The sequence below is a fragment of the Anopheles coustani genome, chromosome 3 (assembly GCF_943734705.1).
Source record: "Anopheles coustani chromosome 3, idAnoCousDA_361_x.2, whole genome shotgun sequence".
Classification (NCBI taxonomy): Eukaryota; Metazoa; Arthropoda; class Insecta; order Diptera; family Culicidae; genus Anopheles; species Anopheles coustani.
The window spans coordinates 59,869,962-59,896,251 of record NC_071288.1 but is presented as its reverse complement, the minus strand read 5'-3'; the positions used below and the strand labels follow the sequence as shown (position 1 = coordinate 59,896,251).

At 43.8% G+C, this 26,290-nt stretch overlaps 1 protein-coding gene across 1 annotated transcript; it reads right to left on the bottom strand.

Moving 5' to 3' along the window:
* Positions 1-1,478: 1,478 nt before the first annotated feature.
* Positions 1,479-25,724, bottom strand: LOC131264117 (uncharacterized). Its single transcript, XM_058266409.1, has 10 exons — positions 25,679-25,724; positions 20,278-20,331; positions 17,006-17,151; positions 11,463-11,823; positions 9,371-11,386; positions 9,089-9,303; positions 8,711-8,993; positions 3,783-3,933; positions 3,567-3,686; positions 1,479-3,490 (listed from the first exon to the last, which is right to left on the bottom strand). The coding sequence occupies exons 1-10, from the start codon at positions 25,722-25,724 to the stop codon at positions 3,301-3,303; spliced, it is 3,582 nt and encodes a 1,193-aa protein (XP_058122392.1). The 3' UTR covers positions 1,479-3,300.
* Between the last annotated feature and the right edge of the window lie 566 nt (positions 25,725-26,290).

The following is a 26,290-nucleotide window of genomic DNA, read 5'->3' as shown; positions in this document are numbered from 1 at the left end:
ATTCAATCGTCTTCTTGTGAGGGGCAATCCACCCATGCTTTGTATTGGAAAAAGCGTGTGTGGATGCTTCCGCACAATGAGATTGATACAACCACCGAGAGACGACGCACAATCAAAACGATGGCGAAAACTTATACCATGTACAGTGTAGCGAATATCCTAGGTCCTTAGTAATCATGTAAATGATCAAGGGAGTATCAGTGTGATTGAAGTTAAGCAGTTTAGTTTCATGAGGACTTATTGTTTTGTGTTTTGTAGATCAGCAGTGAGAAATAGAATATACCAACGGTCAATTCAAACAACACGTAATCCATTAAATCGTCTTCTTGTGAGGGGCAATCCACCCATGCTTTGTATTGGAAAAAAGCGTGTGTGGATGCTTCCGCACAATGAGATTGATACAACCACCGAAAGACGACCCACGATCAAACGATGGCAAAACTTATACCATGTATAATGTAGCGAATATCCTACGTCCTTAGTAATCATGAAAATGTCCAAGGGAGTATAAGTGTTATTGAAGTTAAGCAGTTTAGTTTCATGAGGACTTATTGTTTTGTGTTTTGTAGATCAGCAGTGAGAAATCGAAAATACCAACGATTAATTCAAACAACACTTAATCCATAAAATCGTCTTCTTGTGAGGGGCAATCCACCCATGCTTTGTATTGGAAAAAGCGTGTGTGGATGCTTCCGCACATTGAGATTGATACAACCACCGAAACCGTTGAGCGCTACCGTATGGAAATGTCTAGCGGACGTATGTCGAAAGTGCGATCCGGTTGCATACATTCCGGCGTAAAACTCGATCCTAACCGGTACGATAGTTTGTTGCTTTCAACGTACAGTAAAATTGGACCCTCGTAAATGAGACGGTCTGCTGTCTTTTCGCAAGCCTTCAGCATTCCCGAAACCGAACGTTGACCCTTAACGTATACATTTCTTTTCGTTAACTCTTTCACTATGTAAGTAAATTGAAAACGAAATCAAAATCGATTGTTTTACGCGAAATCAAAATGTGCGCGAAGACCCGAAAGGGGACACGCAAGTAAAATCGGACAAGTAGTTTTCTTTGCCGTTTGGTGGCCGATGTCGTTATACCGACACATTTATAAATTGGCCACTATTGTTCTTTGTATTTATGTTATTGGTACCCAAAATATCATTTAATTCAGTATTTAATCATCTTAGGACTGACTATCCACGTACACAAAATGGTAAAGCATCTCGTAAGCCCTTAATGTGAAGGCATGACCAACAAGGCCCTTACGCCAAGAAGAAGAAGAAGAAGAAGAGAAAAAATAGTTCATACTAAAAGGGCGCAGAACGCCGCTATTTCGTGTATGTGCAGTGTGAGCTCTGCTTGTACCTTGGATGAATACTTTCTGGTTGCCAAAAAATTGTTCACAGAAATGTTCTTTCTTTTTATTTCTTTTCGGAAACATTATTTTAACAAATTCAAAGAATGAAATTAAATGTTTAAATATTTTTTTAATATATTTATCAATGTCTATAATAGCCTTTTGCATCACTACGTGATTGTTAATATGTGTATGAGAGTTTCCGAGAGAATTCTGTGTAATGAACAGTTTTCACCCTATACTACGCCACTGAACTGATTCATTCATGTAATAAACAACACAATGTACTGCAATGCTGTCATACTACGATTAATATAGCAGGAATACAAATCGTTCAGCCTCCTAGAAGAGATAATTATAGGGTGTTGAATAATCAATGCAGGAAAACAATTTCCACTGCGAGGAAAATAAATGGAGATTATAAAATTAAGTCGAAATAGTACAGCTTTTTCTAGCTTTTCTTGATTTGTACCTCAAAGTATAGCAAAAACGAATAGTAACATATAAAGTCCTCGGTGCTGCACTGTACTGCTAATTGCACCGTTTTGGGGATAGTTTATTTTAGATTGACTGTATCGAATCGAATACCTTGTTGGGGGCCAAAACTTGTCTCACTTCTAGAAAAGTGCTACACTAGTACAGAAATGTATCGTCTATAGCTACACTATTACAGCGCTTCCTCAAGTTCGGTTCCAGGAGCTATTAACGCGTAGTATTGCACTCGGTATAAACCTGATATCGACTTTCCAACAAATTAGAGATCAGATTCTAAAATAGCCTTTTGGGAACTGAATCAAGGAAGAAAACGGTGCTCATCTCGTCATGAATCTAGGCGCTTCACAGTATGTTCTTTTTTACTTTGGCATTCGGTTCTACTAACACGGTAATCCCACACAATATTATTGTTTATAGTTAGCCTCTCATCGTTTTTCATTATTCTTCTCTTCTCTGATCCGCTCTCTCTCTCTTTTTCTTTCTTTCTCTATTTCTAGAAACCGATTGTAGTGTATCGATTTGCGTCGACCTCCTGATTCCTCATAATTGATCCAACGCAATTCAGCTTCGACCAACCTATTCACATACTTATCGACGTATCAAAGAACCTATGAAGAATTAATGTAACGTGAAATGGGGAAGAAACCAGTGAATTTCATCAAACATAAAAACCACACCGCGTATATCACAACATTTGAAACGACATTTCACCTTCGACCTGCGCTACATCGTTTATACTTTACATACACTTTATATATTTTTCCTCGCCTTTTTCCTTCTTAGCCCATCCCTACATTCCATGCTTCAGCCGACATAATCATTCATCATTTCTGTCCAACTCGTTTTCATCTAACCTGGGCTATCTTTATGCGTACTTCTGCTCGATAACGCTCCAAATGCGTTCCTTTCATCTCGTTCCGTTGTTCTCCAGAACAAAACAATTATTGTCACCAATGGAAATCAAAACGATAACCCAGCAAACCAATCATTCGGTAAGGAAATTGAAGGATCTGTTCGCTAAACAAAAGTATTCTTCTGTTGGTAATGCCCTGCAAACCTAACGCGTACGGGTTTCAGCATCTACTACTCGATCAAATTGCTCTGCTTTCTACTCTGATGATGCTTTTTGGCTTAACTGAGGCCTTTAATTTTCCTGCTGCTATCAACAATTAAGTGTGAACCTTTCACGTACTGTGAATCCTGCGCTCGGACGGCACGGGACCTCAAGGCATTATCAGCATGTAGACAAACGGTTAAAGGTGCTGTTTAAAAATGTATGTATGCATTGCTTCACTTGCTTCACTTTGCTATGAAACTGACCGACAAGTTGCATGTACAAAGCTATCGGGACTAAAACGTGCTCCTTACCGTCCACGAAAATCTCTTCAAAAGCGACAGAACGTCCTGGACCTGTGGTGCTTCCTAATTCGGCGGTTGTCCACCGCTCATAGAATCTGTGCAATGACAGGCTCGAGAAGACACATATGCTCGGCCCCGCGTACGGGCAGGCGGTTCAGACAAAAGTGCCGTATCATGTCCGGTATGGTTGGGAACGGGCGGCTGAACTGTCCGAGAATGAACTGTCCCGAGTCGGCATCCCGTTGGATCCGCATGTGCATAAAACCTTTGGCGCTCCTGAAATAAGGTGAGTGATTAACATCAAATGGCAAAACGTGCACCGCATTCACCTTCTTTGCGCCCATCTACTTACTTTAAGGTCAGCGAATAGTCTTGTCGTGTGGATTCACTGTTTCGCACCAGGAAGCTGCCCTCCGACAGCGGACGCAGTATCTTTTCGGCATCGATACGGCTGATGGAACCATGGTACCAGCTGATGGGTGGAGAAAGGGATGCAGGTGTTCAGTGGTGAGCCAGCGATCATAAATCGAATACATCAACTCATGAATGACACTTGTCCACTACTTACCCCTGACGATCGAGAGGGATGGAAGCGTCGATAACGTCCACGTGCGGGCGGTTCGATCCCAGATTCAGCCCGAGGTCGAGCGTGCCGAACTTTTTCGGCGGTCTGCTGCCACATTCGTTCAGATTTAGGGTAAGGCTTTGTTTAAATAGACCTGTTGTAATCATATAAAGAAAACACATGGTTTATAAAACAATAAACTTTGTATGTTTAGAATCGTGAATATGTTTTGAATTTCGTAGTATTAGACCCGAAAAGAAAATTGGTATCGTAGCTTTAGAGGCGAAAACACGGTGTACAATAAATTCTCATTCTCTACCCATTAAGGGCTTACGAGACTTTTACCCTATGTGTACGTGGATAGTCAGTCCTCTCATATAGGGGAGAGTACGGTCTCGTTTGGGATTCGAACCCACGCCGTCGAGGTGGTGAGCCCCGGTGCTCATGGGGCGATTTTCTAACCGGCGCTACCGCTCGGCTGTCGCGGAAACCCCGTAATAATAATTAATATGTCAATATATGAACTGCAGTGGCGTTTCGTCCACCTGAGCAACCTGTGCACTGCACAGTCATGAATTTATAGAAAGAATCACAAAACTATTTGTTTAGTTATGGTATTGTAAATTCCACCCGCAATAGTTGCGTTCAAAATCTATTTAACGCTTTACAACGTTGCGCTGGGCACTTCTGCTGGTGCACCGCTGCTACAAACGAGCATCTTTAATCAAATAAGAAAAATTAAGTTCTCTTAACCACAGTCTCATAATACCATTCTCATTACGAACGGTGAAGAAGCGCTAGTTTTCTTAATAGCAAGAGTCAAAATCCAGTTGGAAAGTCGATCAGTTTTGTTTACGGGTGGGCACTTCTGCCAGTGCACTAGCCAATCGTATATGTACACATTAGTTCTCTCGTGCATGTGTTGAATGCGTCCATGTGAAATTGTCGATGTATAGGTGGCTTTCCTGTGCACATTACATTGTACCCAGGTTGGACCTGAGGTGAGTTTGACTTGCCAAATAAGAATTTGATTCACAGACATTGACTAACCGCGAATATATTTATCGAGTAGATATTGACGTTCGTGAAGTGAATTTGGAAGAAAATAAAACTATGGAATAAAATCGAGGAAACAAACACGCAAATACAGCCAACAATTTAAAGCTAATTAAAAAATGTTTAACCAGGCACGCTGGACTGGGTAATATTGCGGGTGCACACACTTCCATTCGAAAGATTTTTCATGCAATTGGTCAATTTAGCGTGAAATTACCGGTCAATTTGTGTATAAGCTGTTAAATTCGTTTTTCAGGAAGATTCAAAAGTAGCAATCAAACATAGCAGAACTAAATAGACCATTCACGGTTCCTCAAACTATTCTTCCACTTAACATCCTGACCAACTTTGTCGTAGTGTGTCATGTCGTTCTGGTTCTAATAAATCACGCTGGTTTACCTAAGTAGGTATTACTTTTTTTAAAGGTGCACAACCATCTCATTTTGTCACCAGACGCCACTGATGAACTGTATTATCTCCACTACGGCTCGATATAATAAGTGTATAAGAATACATCGGACATCCGCGATACCTAGTATGTTTCAGTTTTGTCTTTAGAAGATCGAAAATATGATCCGACGCTGTCAGTTTTTGTGCTATAGTTTTTAATCAGAAGTCGAACCACTCTAGTAAGTCGCGAAGATGATAGATTCGTTTTAGGCCTTCCAGTATCTTTTGCATTATTTATTCCATTTTGATTTTGAAAGGACATAATTTCAGAATAATTGAGCTTTCTAATATTTGTTTTCTTTCCTTATCTATTTTCAAACTTTAACCAACCCCAGTCGGACATAGTATCATTGTATTTTCATGAAACAATGATAAAACACTTTTAATGGTCGACTCATGCTCGTGCGATCGCTAATTGCATTGCACCACAACGAGGCTCTATTGTCTTGTTCATGGTTCGGTTAGCATAATCCGTGCAATTGTGTAGAGTTGTCATTAGATGTTTCCTCGCTGAGTGAAAACGACCCCGCAACCCGCACGACATACAACTGCCCTATCCTACCTAATGCACAGTCCTGCCACCCTTAACCAACCCCATCGCGATTATCGGCGGTAATGCTGATTGTTATTGTTTGACATCATCGGTTGCAATGCACGTCTTTCGTCAGCCATCGTCCTGAACATGTTTATTGTGGAGTGTGAGTAGCGGCAGCAAAGAGAGTCGTCGGCGTTGTCGTAATGGTCGCATCGTAGCTAGACAAAAATTTCCACGAACGTGCTTGGAATGCGGCAATCGGGGTTTCACGATTATCCGCCCTCTCCGAACATGACCGTGCGCGGTGCCCCTGCTCTCGGACGCCAATTACTTTCTAACTGATTAATTCATTATTTATTCCCCACACATGTGCGGCTGACGGTTGGTCGATTCTATGATTTAAATTTCTCACATCACACTCTCCCGTTCGGCACTGCAAGGCGGTAGCAGCGCGGGCATACATTAAACATTAACAATTGCTTGCTCGGTGAAGCAGTAATTACGTGGAGACTCGTTGTGGGCGCTCGTGGTCGCGGTTTACGGCATGGACGGACACCCGAACGATCCTGTGACCTGTGCGGATGCTGCGACACATGTTACACACACGCGGTGGGCTGGCTTTCTACCGCCAGCGCGCCACTTGAGTCACGGCTTGGTTGAAGGGAAATAACAAAACAGAAACGAACAAGTTGGATAGAGCATGAGGGAAATAGAATAAAAAAATACCAATGCTAAATACATCACGTCAACTTGTTCCATGTCCAGCCGCGTCTAAGAACTTTGGTTGGGGTCGGCAACACACCATCGAGATAGAGAAGAGCGATAATGTTTACAACATTTTTCACTCACAACATGCTGTACCGTAACTCATCCTCCTTCGGTCTCATATCCCTTCACTTGGGTAAAGAGTCCTGCCAACTGCACACGGTTGTACGAATGGGGGGAACGAAACCACAAAACTTGTGCAGCTACTACCGAGGAATTGGGAAACTTCATGTGGGGTACGCCTTTCCCGCGCAACGATTTCCCGATATACGAAGGGTCAGCGAAACATGTCTGCAAACAATGTGCTAAACGATTGTTTATCACAATGTACCCCAACGACAACGTTGGCGACATCCCGCACCGCACACACACACCGATTGGGTATTGGTCAATTTTTGGAGGGCGAAACTGTCACATCTCTTTCGCGTCGGACATAGGAAAAGCCTGCTAGTCCCCTACTGTTGATGCAGGAAAACTTCAAACAGGCACGTAGGCGAAACGATTCCCTACTCCGACGGAATAGGGAACGTCACTGAACACTCGGTAGGAGCGATGCTGGGCTGTTCAGTAAGTCCACAATACACGCAGTTCGATGCATAATTTACAAATACTGCGTACCCAACCGAGAGCCTGAATGTGTGAGCTTATGTAGCCAAAGGTAACGATTGAACAGGAAGTCCTAAGTTCAGATGGAAATTAAATGTCTCGTTCGTTTGTGCAATCGGTCTTTTGTTTGGTGTGCCTATGAGTTGCGTGTAGATTTTACGAGGATGGCGTCGAAAAATCCCATTCTGAACAACTCAATTCAACGAAAACAACTGTATCCTATTGTGGTTTTTAATTATGTTGCTGCTTGTCTTTGGTTGATAACAGAATGCTTCACCATGCCACTTTGGTTTTATGAATGGACCACTTTATAGTGATTTCGTATTTTGATTACTTAGCAAAATAGCAAATAGAAATGTAGATACATAAATAAGTAAAAACGGAGTTGATACAATACATTGTTGATACAATTGAGGCACATTAGGCTGACAAAAAAAAAAGAATAACTATATTTGTTCCGATCAAAGAGTTCAACATAGTTCCGACCACTACGCGATGTTCAAGTTCTGAGCCTTAAGTGCCATATTGATTCTATAATATTTTTAAAATCACGTCTTTATAAAGATAAGAAAACATCGACACAGCAAACCAGATTACCCGGGGGCAACTTATACTATGGAATTGATTCAGCTAATAATAAATTTAACCTATGATATGATGAAAAAAAAAATGATATTTTTTAATGAATCCAAAAGCAACAAAACCATATAGCAACCTGATTTTACTTAAAAAAGTTAGGTTTAGGTACTTCAGTCGGTTTACATTTTGCTAGGCAATATATGGTAAATGGATTCAAAATAAAAGCATTCCTAGCTAGGATGCCCTGCCATTCCGGACGCACATAGCTAGGATAAACGTAAAACAATTTCTAGAGTGATATAGCTTAAACCGCAGTGTAACTATCTTAATGCAATGCTATCATGTCTTTGTATGCAAACCCATGCTTGACCACTGAATACTTGCGATCGCCCTCCGTTCCTTTCGACGGTTCCTGCGTCCGAGTGACAGGTGCGTCCTTTACCGTCATAAATCAGTTAGCATCCTAATGATGCATGGACACCCTCTATTGAAGGTAGCGCATAGCGTTGGAAGTGTTTCTTTTCATCCCGCGTGCATCGATGATGATGTCTCCCTCGAACAAACATACTTCATCCATTTATCTAGACGCAATGAAATGGTCATTACAACGATACGACATCAGCTCAGCTCCCAGCAAAGAGTTCTCCCGACGGAGGAACTCCCCATTAGACAGACGCCTACAATTCGTAACCAAAACACCAAGTGCTACAAGATGAAATCGATGTTACTCGATATGCCACAACTGGAAATTAATTATTAAAATGAATGTACACCATGTGCACGTGGTTTGGATGGGGTTGGGTTTCCCGTGTTGGGTGATTGAAATATCACATCCAAACCACACACCCATACACACACACACACAATCTGATTGTAACGGGTAGAAAGGGAATGCCAATCTATTTGCAGACGCTTGACGGTAGACACCAGCAATGCTTACCTCCACCCATGGCCAGCTTGTTATCGGAGTCTCGCATCGACAAGCTGGATGAGGCCTGCGATAGGCCACTAGATTCCGTGCTCGTCTGCAGGAGCATGGCCGCCGAGGTAGACGGTACGGTTGGAATGGATTGCTGCAGCAGCTGCTGCTGTTGTTGCTGTTGCAGTTGATGCTGCTGCTGCTGCTGATTCTGCGACAATCGCAAACGACGCCGTAGTTTCGGCATGTCAAAGGGTAAATCACCTACGTCCACCGACGTGACACTGCCCGACGTGCAGGGTTCCTGTAGGGTGAAAAGGAAGGAAACCATGGCAAACGAATGCATAAAATCTGCCAACTTTTGAGGGTTCATGGACTGAACTGGTTAAAATATCATACCTGCTGCAAATGGGCACGTCTTCTGCGTAGCTTTGGCATGTCGAATGGAAGATCGTGAAGGTCCTGCGGAAGAGCGGCCACCTTGCCATGATCGTTCTGCTTCTCCAGTCCCATCGAGGCTCGCTGAATGCCAAGGTTGAGGAAGTTCGTACGCGATTTGAGGTCTTCGCGCGAGTGGAGTGAGATTCCGCTGTCCGATCCTTGGATTTCAGGTCCTAAAAATACGATATCTTGTAACGTTACATCTTTTCAAACGTTGATGGTGCCTTAATCTGGACTTACCGGTTATCACCAACAACGCTTTGTTCGGCGCAGAACGTCTCTTTGTAACGCTCGTCTTCACAGCCTCGGTACCAATGAGCCCCGCTCCGCTGGTACATTCATCAACATCCTTCTTGGTGGAAGTAAGGGTACCGGTTCCGGCGGCAACGCCGGTCGCCGTAGCCATCCCGTCTACGGGAGACTGTTTCTGGGAGTTGTTGTTGCGATTGTTAATATCTGATGTCTCGGAACCGGGCTCCTGTGACGACTTGTCCGATATAGGACTGAGAATGTTGAGCTTGTTGTGCACCACCACCGGTACTCGCAGCGGATACGCCATCGATGGCCCCGAGTCGGAGCTGTGCGAGCTGAGCGAAGACGAGTGGCGCGAGTCGGAGCTCGAGGTACTCCGGTTACCCTCGCTGGTGCTGGATTTTAGCGACTCCATACTGCCACCGCTGCTTGATGTCGCCATGCTCTCAGTGGAGGAAAAATTACGGCCACGCTGTTGCTGCTGTTTTCCGTGGTGGTGATGGGCGGACCGATGGCCACGCTTCAGCTCGAGAACCCGCTCCGGCTCCAAACACAGCGTCGATCGGGGCCGTTCGCCGACTTTCGAGTTGTGGGCGAACGGGCCGTCGTTCATGCTGCCATCACAGCTCCCGGAAGGAACGTCGTTGTTGCGCACGTGCTGTATGTCTAGCCGGAGGTCCTTCAGTCGTGGATGCTGTGCACCGACGTTGGAAGCGGGAAGATTTGGGGCACTCTTAATGCTGTTGATGAAGAACCGATCGTGCTTGCCCGGGAACTTCATCGGTAGCGGTGCGGTCGACGGAGGGGACGGTGTGTATCCGCGCAAAGGAAGCTGAGAGGAAGACGTGGAGTTAGCGTTGGCGATATTGTCCATTTGTTTGTCAATCTGCAGCTTTTCCTGCAGGTCCTGTGACAGCTGCTCGGCCTGACTGCCGGCTTCTACGCTGGCGCCCGTCGCTTCAGTGTTGACTGCGGAAACAGCTGGGTTGCTGGAAGGCGTCTTGCTGGCTGCGGACTTGGTCCGCTTCGAATCGAGCCGCTTGTTGCGACTCTGGCTGGCCGATACCATATTGCTGGCGCTGCTACTATTGCTCTTGGTCAGCTGCAGCAGCACGCTCTGGTTGGTGATCCGGTCCACTTCGTCCAGATCGTCGTCCGAGCGGGTGATCTTCGAGTCGAACGCCGTCTCGTATATCTGACGGGTGCGCACGTTAGCCATGTCGTCGGCGGTGCCCGCCTCTGCTGGCGGTAGCACGGATGGGTCGCTCAGTAAACAGTCAGCGCAGTCTGTGGCGCCCGGCTGGTGCACATAGAAGATGCTCCGCGGACGGAAGAGTTCATCGTTATCCTCGCCGTAGGCAGGCGTCACACAGGCACAGACTGCCGCCGGACCAAGCAAACGGTGCGGTGGCATCGAACTAGCATCGAGCAGGGGTCCAATGTTACAGCTGGCTCTAGCAATGGCCAGTGCTTGCGCGTGCCAGGCGCGCCGCTTGCGACATTCGGAGCAGTCCGAATCGTCCGAGGTAGTCGTCGAGGGCGAATCGCAACGAATTATTCGCACGCCCTCTTCAGTGATCGAGTACCGCTTTGGCAGGCACACTTCCTTCTCTGCGCCCGGCGTGTCTAGGCTACTGCTCTTCTTGTATCGAACGCCAGCCTCTCGCGCTTGGCGAATATTTCCTGCAGCTGAAGTGCCAGATGTCTGCCTGTTCGAATCGGCTTCCTCTTCTGCTGGCTCCTGACGGGGCTGCTGATCAGTGCCCTGGTCCTGGTCGAGTTGCTGTTGTTGTTTATTCTTCAACAGATCAGAATAGTAATAGGGAGAAGGATTTCGAATCGAGTTGTTCGGACCGGTTGTTTTGATTGGACTTTGGCGCAACGGCAAAGGCTGTACCAAGTCGTCCGAAATACTATCGGGGGAGTTGAGCTCCGGTATCTTGCTTAATTCGTCCTCTTCTTCGTCGTTGTCCTCTTCCTCTGAGGTGATCGGTGCCGATGATCCTGCACAGTACACAAGGTTAGCAGCTCTTCTGTTAGAACTTCTCCCCGATTGAAACTCCTTCTTTTCCATACTTACCTGAGCTAAAATTTTGATTAATGTATTTGACTTCCGAACAGCTGTCCGGCCTTCGGGCACGGCTTCGTGTCCGGTGGCGTCCGGTCGCCTTGTAACTGCGATGCGTATCAAAGATTTCTTCTACGGTCTTGATGGCAACGGTGTTTGCCGCGGCCGCTGTCGCTGCGTCAACAGATTGTGGAGCACAGTTCGCAGGACCGGATGTCGTTGGAAGTGGAGGAAGCGTCGGTGGATGTCCACTGATCGTACCAACTGTTGCCGGGATACCAGATAATGTCGGTCCGATACCCGGTATGTTACTGTTGATGGTCGGAACCGCTGACAAGGGTTGTTGCAGTATTAATGGTTCAAGAAATGAAACCTAGAAAAAGGGATTGATTAACCTTAGTTAGTTAAATATTTGAATTTGTTTAAAACAATAAAAATACAAATTTAACATGTTGTTGGATTTCAAATTGATATTCAAAAACTAGCGAAATTTTGAACCACTTTTAATCATTTTAAGAGATCAAATTGATCCAAGACATTTTCGCTTAGTTGAACAAAAGAAATTATCTTATTTAAAAGTTTCTATAAATCTTAGCAGTTCACATAAGTGAAAATTCAACTATCAAACTGTTTTGTTTTATGCTAATATATCTGAAAAAACATTGTTTCTTTAGTTTAAGAACCCAAACATTTTTTCATATGAGTAAGAACCGACTTTAGATTTCCAGTTTTTCTCTGGTTTCTAGCAAAATAAATATACCTTTTTTTTCAAGTTCCATCCGAAACCATCAGATCATAAACTATCGATAATCTTTCATCCTACAAAAGCCAGTACGAATGTAACGGCACTTCTATCGAATCCCAACGCAACCGACCATAAACATTTCAAAAATCGATTATCTCCTCACCTCACGCGTTCAGAACATTATCGCCCTCAGGGAATCGTTTAACTCGAGGTGTCTCTCTTGCATGACCAAACGCTGATCTTCTGTGTGTTCCCCAAAAACCGTAACAGCCAGCCTTCCTCCAAAGTAGAAGTAGAAGGAGGGCAAGCCGGGAGGGAAGCTAGAAACAGACGGAACATGCCTAAGGGTTTCTGCGTCCCATGAACATCGCAACCAAGTCCCACGTGTGAGAATTGATGAATCCACTGGGGCTTCATTCACGCGATCCACACCGCATCGTGTCACCGCCGTGTGTATTGCACACCGTGTATTGTCAATGGTGCAGATCCTTCGCCACAATTTCGGCCGGCCGGAAAACGGTGTACTTTCAGAATATATTTTAAAAAATAAACAAACAACGGTTCCTAACCGGTAGAGCCGTATTTTTCCTACTCCACCCTCTGTCCACTCGACTTGACAGCACGCCAAGCGTACGGAACGCGACATCTTGATCCTTCCGGTGAGAACCATTCCGGCATCGTCGCGACACTCGAAGTGACGCTGGATAATTTATGACAATTTTAATTTATGGTGTAAACAGAAACATGCAATCTGCAAATATAAAAAAGAACTGCGGCGGCGGGGCTCCACTATAGCGAAAGGCTGATAACAACGATTTCGCGTGCGGAAGACCGAAACTTTAAACCCCCACTTGACAATGTCACCGTGAGCTGGCTGGTCCACGGCGAAACTCAGTGCTAGGCGAAATTGAATAAATTTCTTTCCATCGCGGGTTAATTCGATTAGGCTCATGAATATTTAGACACCGATCGCAAAAGGATGTGCTGCCCGCGTTCGATGCTGGATGACATCTCTCACACGTTTTCAATCGCTCGACGCAGAGCTCAAATATTTTGCAAAACTTTCCCGATTTTATCACCGAGCGCCAACACACAACTTCCAACCCCGGGGGATGCGTGTCGAAAGGAGGGAAAGAGGAATGTTCGAAAAAATGTAATATAATTTACATAAATTTAAATTGAAACCCAAGTATCGACTTGATCCCTTACGGTAACAACTTTGCAATAGACGATTTCGGTTCATTATTTTGTGCTCAAAACCGATTTTCATCCATTCCCCAACGCACCAGAGTGAACGATTTTCGGCAACGCTCGTTAGCGAATTTTGGCTTTCCTGTGTGGGTGAAAATATTTTTATATTTAATTAAAATTCTCCTCTTCCGAGAGGCTGCCTTTGCTTTCACCTAAACAGTCTTCGGTTCATTTAGCAGACGGTCACGACGTCGACAGGATTGTTGAAACCCCACGCTGTGGAAAATATCTCACGAAATGTTATTTAAATTGGCTTTCCACGTTCGCGGTTGGAATGTAACCTCGAGTTCTCATTATGAAATATTTATTGAACATTACTGCCAAACCGCCGATCGCTTGCTCTCGAGATTTCCTTCTATTTAGTATTCACCGACAGTGTCACAATAAACGAGAGATTAAAAATACCCTACGGTATGAGGCAAGAGGACTTACTAGGAGAGTAATCTGGACAACAGAGCGTCCCTCGAGTCGAAGCAGGAATTACCAAAGATTGCCATCGCCACTGGTTGGATGTGCTTCCAATAAATAGCGTGTGCGCGCGGCTTTTTACCAATTACTTGGCAACTGCGCCACACCCGATTCTACGATGTGCAAAATATTTAAAACTCAATATTGAACGATTAACAAATTTTCTCTCAAATGCCACCGAAATACCAAAACTCATTCCCCTTCGAAACTTAGCCAATTCTCTTCAGTACGCGACCAGACTGCACCAACAGACCGGTAAAGTAGACGAGAAAGAATCCACTTCATCCCATTTGGCAAATGGTAACAATGTGCATTCATCGTGCCGTTCGGTAGGGGTTCCCGAGCCAAAGGAACAACATCAGATGAAACCAATAACAATATGGCAAAAAAGGAAGGACTTCTTTCTCTTCCACCATCCGGTGCTGCGTATTGAATCGAATCTTCTCTGCGAGGCAAAAAAAATCATTCTAACGAAAAATTCTTTTGTCACTAGTCGGTCGTTCGATTTCGCTCGAAATTGATCGAAGTGAGGTTCCATGGATCGTCATTAGCGAATGCAGACGATTTGGTGAGAGGAAGTCTGCGGCCGCTGTTGCTACGGAGGAGGTGAAAAGGAAGCCATCGACTCTGTAATGGGAAAAATTGTGCTTCTGAAATCCGCGTCATTGGTTGTGGAAATCGTTCCGTTCCGTTCCCGGGCATCGGCGATTTGCGCCCTGTGGCAAGAACGTGCTCGCGGATGTCATAAGCAATCGGTACCTGTACCGTGTGCTAGTTGGACAAGTTTTTCCCGGTCATTTAGCCCCAGTAGCGGGAACGCCACGTTTCTCTAACGGCGGCCGGAAAACTCGCTGCGGCTGGATATTGCCTACAAGGAAACAATGTAGGCAAAACACAAGTACGGGCAATGCTATGCGAACAATTTCAGGTTATTTGTAGCATATAGGAGCACCAGACAACACAGCCGTACAAAAGTGGTGGGATGGTTCTAAACGGGAGAAAAAAGAAAGCGCCGTCCAAAGAGCCAATACTGTTACTTTATTTAGCAATAACGTACATGTTGGCTATATATGAATCTGCACATGGCAAAGAGAAACTGAAACGCTAAATTGAACCGCCCGAGTTCAAATTGAACTGGTTGAAGTTGGGTATTCCAAAGCCATTTGCAGCATAAGCTACCACAGGACTAAACTGGCTTTAAATTAAAAAAATGATGATTAGTCCCATCTCTAACCCCAACATTGACTTGAGAATGGTGGAGTTATCAAAATTATACTATGGTAGAAAAATAATGTAAAAACTAAACTCAGGCGGTTGGTCCAAATCTGTCGACCTTCAAAACATGGGTTTTTAAAACATAGTTTGCTCCTTTTATATGTTTGCCTATTTATTCTGGATGCGGGGTAAAATGATTTGGTTTAAAAATTAACAATGGGAATATCTTCATCGTTGTGATGTCGATTTTGTTTTCCGAGTTTGCTGAGTTCCATGAATATTGATTTTTATTATTATTAGTTGGGTCACGGTGGTCTTTTCTCTCCGGTCTGCATTAATACTGGTAAAAATTGTCTTCTCCGTCCTCTAATGAGTTTCGCTTTGAGTGGGAAAACTTTTTCCGACCGCTAATTTTGTGTAAAAAAAAAAAAAAGAAAAACCTGCCCAACACCGGTCCCCAGCGGTACGCATCCGTGCACCACTCGACCGGGATCAGGTGTAATAGAGTGTGCACGACGAAGAATTGAATCTGTCGGAGGCGATTAGATCGCGCTGCTTATCGCTGTCACGGAGCCGATGCTCGCCACAGTGCAAATCCAACTAAATCTACCTGACATCCAATTAAGCTTTAATTTTCTTCGGCGATGTATCGCGGAAGAGCGAATGTATCGGGCAGCTTTAATCCTGTACAGGAGTAATACCAGGAGTAATGCGAAATATGAGTGGTTCAGCCTTTAATACAACCATCTTATTTGAAGAGCTTCGATCCGTCGAATTGGTTGATATTGCTATGAGGTTAACACATCCATAGAACAAAAGTTTAATAAAAATAATAAAAACTGCTTTCAAACATTCGAAAAAATAATGTTTCCAATGAATTTGCATATGACAAAATTCGATTTTATGTCGTGAGTAAAGTATGCTGATAACACAACACGTGAAATTATTATTTACATCAACCTAAATCTAACCATAATCACCATTTAATACAAAACTGCAAGCAAATTTTAAAAAAATAAGCTGCTCACAAGTCCTACGCGAATACAGTTATTTGGAACCACGAAAAACACCTGGCGCCTCCATATGGATAGAATACTACTTCACATTAATCATTCATCAAACTCCAAAAGCAACTGAATTTTGTGCCATCCGAGCCAGCACACCGTCTTCTCATAACTTATTTACGAGCTCATATTGCGTAGCATCACCGCTGGATATCGTTGCGTCGCTCGACCCCTTGAGCTGAGTCCAGTGGAGTTCCCAGCGACAAACAGCTTCCCTAGATGGTCTAGCTTCCCCCGACGAGTTCGAGCTGATGGGAGACTCGCTTCAAGAGCGCCCCATTAATACTACTTCTACGGTACGTGTTCTGGACGCACAACCAAATAAACCTAGCCTTCAGCACGGTGTGGGCTTTCGTAACTTCAGGTGGGAACATACCAGAAACCCCTGGCAACAACACCGAAGGCACCGACGGCACAATAACAACGACTGCAACAACAGCCGGGCCCCGACTGGGAGAGTAATTTATTTGCGTTTTAATTAAATTCTAATTCAATTAAATTATGGTAGTTCAATTTTTTGTCCATTTAAAAAGTAATTATTTGCACCACGGGCGATTTCGCAACGCCCTCGCCGAAGTAATCGTAGCTGAAACTTCTTCAAAGTGCGGTGAACGATAGAAAGTGGAGTGTTCCTGATTAAACGGTGTCTCCATTTCACAGTATTCCAGCAAGATATCTTTACCATTTGCTGGTTTTACGTTAGCATTGATTGCAAGCTCACACCATTTTGTAATGCGCTTGCAATTGTTTTACCTCTGACATCTATGGAGTTTCTTAACCTTGCTGGACCGATAGCGGAAGCCCATACTTACGTGATCTGACTGTGGACTCGGTGAGGCCCAATTGTTTGGTATATGTTGAACGAGGCAAGGATCAAAACTGGACGGTCGTTTCTTTACAAAGTCAATCGGTAAGCTGTAGTCATCACAGACGGATATCTGAAAAGAAATGAACAACCATAAGGTGTTAGTAAAGCGATGAAAGCGATACCGTCGTGGTGCAAGTAAAATACGCGCTTATAACGTGCTTTGATACTGTTAGATTCTCTGAACAACTGTGACGACAGCCATTGTCTCTAAAACACCTCTTTGGCGTCGTAAAACCTTTCAGCCAATCGTTCGGACTATTTTTCGTTTTAGCCTTTCAGCTCCATAAACCTCACACATTGCAAAGCCGGCAGGACATGTTGGAGGTTTTCAGCGTGTGCATCCTCTCGTCTACGACCATTTCCATATTGTAACCGTTGTCAACGGAAATTCCTCGGCTTAGTTCGCACTTTTCCGCACTTTGCTGCGACGCCTTTCATGTTTGTCACCCATTTTTCGGCAGGGAGAACGCGTTCGGATGGTGGCAAAATATGCATAAATTTCAAATTCTATTGTTTTCGTTACATAATTCATACGGTACCAGCATACGAGGGCAGATAAACAGGCCGCGTCGTAGCCGTCCACCGAAAGAATCTCGGCCCCTAGGACCCTCGAGGAAAATTTTGAACTTCCCTACGTTACCCCTTCGTTTCTGACATCCCCTGCGAAACGTAGGCTTAGAATAGGGGATCTGCTTTTGGGTAGATTCCACGTTTTCATTAAATTGAATTTTGCACGATGACACTGCTGGTGGCCATACACATCCGCTTTTCCCCATGGCGGACACTGCCCCGGAAGAGCTGCAAGCAAAGGATGGATGTTTGCCCAACGCACGCAACGGTAATGATACGACGATTAATACCCTGCATGGTCCATGCAGAGCAGGGGAAGTTCGTTCGATGTCCTATCGACAAGTGTTTGCGTCAGTGCGTTTTGTTTAAATACACACATGCATCCACTTCAAATCAACCCCAATTTATGGAGCCGAACATTGACTGTTGCACTTTTGTCGCGAGCAACACACGTGCTGTCTAAAATTCCGTAATTCACTGTATTTTATGCTGACGTAATGTAAACCTAGATTCATTGTCAATGTAATTCCTACAGCATTTTCCCAATATGCCATTGAGGCACCTTTTGCGAAAGTGTTTTTGAAATTATCATTTATATTTTTTTTCGATTTGGTTAAATTTATATAATTGATTTCAATCCTTTTTGCTATGGTAAGCTTACTCAATGCTGTCTCTATTTTAATAAAGATTTCCATTGCTTTATTTGTTAGTATTCTGTCCATCGCAAAATATTTCATACTACAGTTTCCTATCCAAACTCTTCCACACGTTCGATCTCCATGCCTACCAACTCTACCGCCGTTGGCAAAAATGACTGGCTTTCGGGTCCTTTCGACCAGCCCTAGTAAGCAAAAGTTTGCTCCATTGCTTCTCCACCTCATATCTACTACATATTTTAGCTTTTTTTTATGTATGGAGTACTATGTACACTAAAAACTCAACCAATATTGACCCGTCGCTTCTGAAACTTTTCACACATTAAGTTTAAGTACTGCAGATGTTGTTGAAGGTTTGTTTGATCACAATTTTGTAATAAAATCATCTAAATTTTACAATTGAAACTCAGTTTTACTAACACAGACAAAACAAGCATGTAAACAAATGTCAAGGTGTATCCAACATAGCTACCCTAAGGTTTATACATCAAGTGGAAATTGATGAAATATCAAACATTTTAAATATGTCGTTATTGTAACTATTAAATTCAAACATATCTTTCAAGTATTAGTCAAAACCATAATACTTTTCACAATCCCTTCGTCACCGAGCAACGCCGGGGCGTCAAGCTAGTTATTCATATTCATGATTTACGGTCATATTAACCTTAAACACGTTTGGATGCGTCCAGCAAGCACTCCAGCTCGCCATCCCTCAGTGCCCCAAACGAGGCTCGTACCAGCAAACCCAACCCCTCGATGAGGTGAAATTTATTAAGCCGTAATCATTGCAAACAATACACAAATACTCAAACCCTTTCCCGAATGACCAGAGACGCACCAGCAAAGAGGGATGAGAAGGAAGCCGACACGACAGGACGCTGAAAGGTAATACCAAAATGTTTGGGTTTCATTTCCGTTCTGTGGCAACCCTTGCGGAGAGCGGGGCAAGGAACGCGGTGTTGATTTTTTTCCACAATTTGCTAGCCTTATGAAAGTGAAGAAACAAAACAAACACAAAAAACGCAACGCCACCGCTGTTAGGGATGGATTATTGAAAGAATAAATCATTCCAAATGATTTCGTATCAATTTCAATTACGCCTGTATTTGTTGCTTTTGATGATGACTGTATTTTATTACGCGATCGTTAATTACAGCCTATTCCAAGGAATGTTGATGGGATCCACATTGGTGGGAGGTTAATTTTGGCTTTTGATGCAAGAGCAGCCAAATTTAAAGTTCATTTTCTGTTTGCTGGTAGGCTAACCGCAGGTTTTGATTAAAAATTCATAAACATTCATTCATTTACAATGACCATACTTTTCATTGTTTACTTTTATGATATATTTCTATTTGTTTTTCTTTAAAAAAACATACTAGATCTGAGAACAAAAGTTATTTCGCTACGGTGGAATGGTATTTTTTTTAAATATCCCAAAATATCAAATCAGAACTGGAATATGAATATGTGATTTTATCAATAGATTCATAAAATAAGTAATGTAATTAGAATTGTTTAATACAGATTTGGCATGAATCTTAATCATTTTTTTTGCATTGATTGTAAGTTTAATGAACTGTAACGTTTGATGAATCGTTGAACAAAAGATTAATTAAGCCCAAAGAGTCACGAAGAATGCTAGAGAAAAATCTCCTTTTTAATGCTTTTCTTGTTGCTGGATCCTCACACATCAAAGGATCATGAAAATTCATGAAAGATTCATAAATCAATCAGAACGAAAGTTATCTCGCCTGGTAAGATTGAACCCTCCAAAAGATTCGTAAGGCACACAAAAGTTTGAAAGCTCTGAAAATATTTATCGAACTGCATTTTGTTTTAAAGCATACCACTAGAGAACATAATTGCAATTCATTGAATAGATCATTGCCCAAACATAATTATTAACTTTTTAATATTCAATGAACACCGGTATACAACATACTTATTACACAACTAGAGTGCAGCGTGGTTTAAAACAAAACGTACACATAAAGTTCTTTACACGTTCCACAATAAATCTTAACGTACTTTGACAGAGTACCTTCGGCGAATACATGAGATTTGGGAATTACAATTCATACTTGACTATGGCACCATAAAAAGTCCACACTGCATCCTTCCTTTATCCTTCCTGTATCCTTCCTTTCGTACATTTTGTTATTTATTTCCTAAGATTTTTCTTCCATTCCTATGAAACATCATCAAACAATGCAATACAATCATCCCAGCACACTACTTGGCATTAAATTTTCATACATAATGGTGATATATTGTAGGAAAAGTGTTGCTCGAAGTGGAGAAAAAAGGAAATTCTATGCATACAAATATTCACACCTTTGCGCAAAGCCCAAATGGACGAACATAGATTTCACTTACGCTAAGCGCTTCTCGCACCGAACTCTGGCTACGCTGCCTGACGTCTCAAGATTCTGGCTTTATTTGCCGACGGGTTTGGTAGAAATTCTATACAAATCCACCGAGCTACCGCTGTGCCGGCGCAGAATCCACTAACCAGCCTCGCATTCAAACAGGTACAACAATTTGTTTCGCTTCCCCCGTTGTTCCACTGCCTACCTCGCACATAAATTCGACAAATTACGGTAACCAAGGATGGAGCCAGATAGGAGCGAGGGTGAAAAAAACGAATCGACGACTTTGGCACATAAGTCCTTCGCTGTGAAACTTTCCCCGGAATCGACAACCGGGAAAGCCTGGCCTAAGCCACAACAGCAAAGAAGGAACCGCACGGAAGGAGCAAATCAAATCAATTTCCGGCTATAAATCAAAGGTACAGCTAGAAGTTGATTCCAATATCTTTTCCGTCAGTGAAAGCGAAAGCACCAGATCCGCCGGATCGAGCCAAGATCCGTTGCCTAAACGAGCTTGTCGCCGCTTGGAGTTCTTGGATCTAGCCCGTCGGTGTCGTAACGTGAAATGTGGATGGGCTTCACGCGCGGAAACCGTCTTCATCTCCCCCTGTGGGACTACCTGACGTATATGTGTGGCCGCTAGATCCAACCTCGTTGTCGATTTAAGCCACCCTTCGCAACCCTTCGTTTTCGTTAGCCAGCGACATTCAATGCCCAAGAGTACCGCAGCAAATTTCATACACCGTGGAGAAAAAAGAACCATTCCACACGTACGGACAATTCGCTGCAGCAAAAGACACAAGGTTGCCCCCATATACTTCCAGTACCGTGCTTGTTCGGTACCAATTGCTACTCACCCTCCGCTGGTCGGAAATTGGTCGTTTCGTCGAGCTCAGAAGTGAAGGATTCTATTCATTCCTTAGATCGCCCTCGAACCTTGTGACTTGTTCCCGGCAGCAGTAGAACTAGAACATGGCCGGTTCGGGGCACGATCGAACCGGGCTTTTACTTCCCCGGCCGTGCAGCAGGGTGGACGTGTTGAAACCGGCAAGATTTATGGTGTCTCATTTGAATGCGAGTGAAAATTCTCCGATACGGAGCAGCGGGAGTTCCATCATGTTAACACTATCCACTCGGCGATTCCCTCCCTGTGACGCAGGCCGGGATATGTAAATAGGGTTTTATTTATTGAAATCACTATTTACATTTTATATTTATAACATCTAATATGGACAACAGAAGGGACTATCTGCCTTTTTTCTCCATGGTCCTAAAGTGTAACCTTCAGCTGTATCGGCATAGCTTCGAGCGAGAAAAAACAAACAATGTGTAGGTGACGGATTGCAGACAATGTAGCGCCTCCGCAGTCCTTCTTGAAGGTGGTACGATGAAAGCATGGCTTTCCCCTGATTACATTTTCCTTCCGACCTTCGAGCTTACCATAATGGAAACTGCCACCGGCGAAGGATGCTCCCACAATCACAGCGCCTCATTGCTTCAGCACCATACTCTTTCGCCAGCAGCAACGGAACACCACATGTACGCACAACAAATGGATACCATTTCCTCCAATCGTGGCGTGTGGGAAAGCGCCAAAGGAGCACGATTCACTATCGATCCATGTGCGCGAAATGCAATATACGGCCCGGAATTGATTCCATTTACACATGGGCTTGTTCTTATTACACATCATTTGTAACGTCTCCTCATCGCCAGCACCTCGAGCTCGGTTGGTTGCGCCAAAAGCCCTCCATGCCAGCAGAAGACAACAAGCAAGAAAGCAACAGCATCCGAAGGGTGGCGAACCGGCCCAGCCCTACGAAACCAGAAACCGATTTATTTCGAGTGGTTCGCCGATTTAATTGCACGCCATCGAAATTGAGCGAATTTGCATTTTACATCACGATCACGAGTGGCAACATGTTGCATGGGCCCGCGCCCGTACGCAATCACAAATTCAATTACCTATCCACTAGGCGAAACGAAAAAACAATCCACCCGCAAACCCTTTTCAAGCTGTAAGCACAATCGACCTGAGAAGCAGAGACAAAGTGGTCAGATTAATAGTCACACATAAAATTTAATGCATTACACCTTCCGGATCGACCCGGAAGATAGTCACCGAATCTCTTGATGCCTCGCTCGTAAGTAGTATTTCATCTGTAAAACCTCAAACAACAATTTGCTTGCCCCTGGTACCACTTGCTCTGGGCAAAACCAGAGCCCTTCGACCATTACCAAGGTGCAAAAGTGCAGTGTCTACTCCCCCGTCGACCGTTACGGACAGTAAAAATTCATTAAAATAGACTTTTATAGACAATCAATTTTACGCACTGACAGTCATTAACATATTTGTCCCGACAATAACGACTGTGGTCGTCGACGGCAGGCATCCGGGCAGGCGAATCTTCCCACCGTGACCGACCGGAGTTGTCCACGGCGGTGTTGACCACAACGTAACGACGGACCACGGTTGGTTCCGGTAATGGCGTGTGGTGAGTTTTATTTCTTCCAAGGTGCGTGCCGATGGTCGAACGGGGATCGAATGGGTTAGCTTTTATTGCGCTCAGCGGAAGCATAGTAACTCCCGGTGTAGTAACTCCCGCAGGTTGGGACTGACAAATGGTTGTTTTATCGTGGGAATGTGGTATCAATAGAATGGCGACAAAGCATGTACGTGTACATCGTAGCTACGGGATGCAGTAAGCAAGGATCACGTGCCCTTGGAGATTGCTTTCTCTTTGTTTGGGGAAAATGGATATTAAATCCGCATCTCAAACCCAATGAAATAGATTCCAAAGCTATATGTACAGACTAGTGAATTATGAATATTTTTTTGCTATTTTTGTCGATATACCGTATACTATTAATAAGTATGTTAATAAGTAGACGAAGCAAAAATGATAGCAAATCTAACAATTCAATCCAAATGTTGTTTTGAATTTAACTGTAAATTAACAAATTAACTGGAAAAAATCGTTCCATTTGATTTTGGTATTGGTTGATTTTGGTATGGTAGAGAATAATTCAACCAATTCCAAGGATTGCCACAAGATGCTAGAACTAACCATCAAGACAAATATTCTCCAGGAGACATATTAGGCTCAGAAACACATTAGACAAAAATCACACTCCCCAATTAGAGCTGTCAGAAAACCATTGTCTACCGTATTGGTTTCACCGAACATTCGAATGCAGACTTTTCACGTTCGATCGTTTGAGAAATGTAATCACGTACCGACCCTAAATCTACCCACGAACGAGTCGTGATTTCTATAGAAAAAATAAATGTGTTCCATCGTGCTAACAAACATCCAGCAAAATATAAAAACAGCATCCAATAAGCCACCTATGGTGTCTCCGTAGCTGTGGCCCTGAGCGCTGGAAAATCGAGGGAATCTCTCGGGTTTCTGGTTTTCCACCATCCGCTTCGGTCGTCACATCTGGCGTCACAAAGCGCCAAAATGGAAGCAAACAAAAACAGCAACGCAAAATCAATGTGTTGAAATATAGCGCATCATTATTCTTTCGCAACAATTGTTGTCACTCGCAAAAACTTCGAACAACACGGTAAGTACTCATAATTCGTTTTTTCGCGCACCTTGCTGTTGCGGAAATAAAGAGCTTCCAACCATATTTCCACTGGATGAAATGAGGATGGGTGAAACCGGCAGATAAATCTCGGTGAGTCGGAGTTTCTGCAAGTTATTACTCTTATTATTACATAAATTGTTTCCCCCCCTCGCCAGCGGCAGCGTGAGGACAGTCTTTCCTCGAGAACAAGCCATGGCAGAAGAGGCAATAACGACTGCCGGCAGGAATCGCGTCAAGTACGCAAAAGGGAAGACGGGGTTTTGAAATCACTCAACTTTTCGCCAAAACCACGAAAACACCGATGAGAAGTCAACCGTCGAGCGATCGCAGTCCACCCGCACCATTGAATAAAGCGATAAATTATGCTTAATGTATCTCCGGAACAGAGCTCCAAATCCGTGGTGCTGCGAAATAAAAACGGAGATTCAGTGGATCACCTCGTGCTTTTGTAGGAAATTCTTTCTTTCTCCAACGGCACGGATAAACAGGCATTCAGTCTTTCGATTTTGGTTCGGGTTTTTCAACATCAAGGCGCCCTTCGCAAGACTGTTACCCTCGACGGCGCTCGGTTTGCAGACACTGCGTCGCCTGTATCCTTATCACCCCGATTATCGCGACCAAGACGAGCCCAACCGCCCGATTCGGGCGTGTTTTTATCACTCGACCCAATAAGTGTGGTAAATCTTTTCCTTTTTCTATTTACATAAACTCAGCACACCCTTCGCCTGAATCGACCCTCAATGGACGGAAAACACCCCCAAGATCGGAGGAAAGTGTTGGCTAAGCCTAACAGTTGGGCAGCCACAGCCGCAAACCGAAGGCCACAGTGTATACAGAAGGGAGAAAGCCGAATCGAATCAACATAAAAACTGCCCGGAAAGGATTTACTTCCCCATCTCCTGCTGGGAGAGACTCTCGGAGAAAGAATGATTCAATAATAATCATAATTTTCTTTGTCATCACGCATTTTGTCTTTCCCCGCCAAGGACTCCATTTTGCGACCCGAAAAATGTGATGTGTTCCAGATATTTAACTTTTTGCTGTTGGCGTCCAGCAGTGATGGCACTTTCGGAACGTTTGCTGGAGCAGAACCAAATTACGGTTCTTCAAGGACGCGGTACGATGGCGACATCTGCTGGCCTTGGTCCAAACCCTCCAGTTCAGGCGTGCAGGTACCGACACTAGCCTTTCGAAAATACTTCTCATTTCCGGAGCTACCTATCGTAACTATTTATTGAATCCGCTTAAGTCCTCGAACAAAATTCTTGCTCATGCGAAGAATCTTAAGTATCATCATGAGTTTCTTTTTTCTTTGCGACCGAACGACGACAGTCCTTTTACAACATTACTTTTTCGCTTCTCTTCTAATTTCTGTCCCTTGCAAGCAATTCTTACCAGCGCCAATACCCTACAGCTAAATCTTACAGTTTGGTGGCTTAGATCCTTCACCGTATAGATAATGTTTCTTCATCTTTTCTCGCTCATCTCCACATGAGCCGCTACCCCGCTTGATCTCCTCGAAGTTAGGTTGTTGTCGAACGGAAATGGGAGAAACATATAGAAAGACCCCCCGATGATACCGATACTTTAGTCCTGGTGGGGCATCCGGAATGTGACCGACGTTGGACCGTGCGTATGTTATGAAATTGACGAAACGGTACAAGAGACGGGAAAAAAATGGGATACTTCATAGGCCCATAACATACCAGACGGATATGAATTACTGTTTTTTTTTCTATGCGGACCTATCCCTCCAACCTCAGCCATCCAAAGGTTTGATTACCTTTTCGTCGCAGAACACCAACAAAATTGCCAGAAAACAAGACCGGTAATGATATTGACAAAACGCACCGCTCCTTCTCCCACTAAGAATATGTTTCCACAACCATCCAACCAGCTGCAACTCCTAGATCTTACAGATTTAGAGCCGGTTGACTCTAGCAGGGTATAAAAGGGGGCCAGTATGACCGGATCGTACATGATAATAATCCGAGAAGGATTTGTATCACGGCTTATCGGCAGATATGTTCGTTTTGA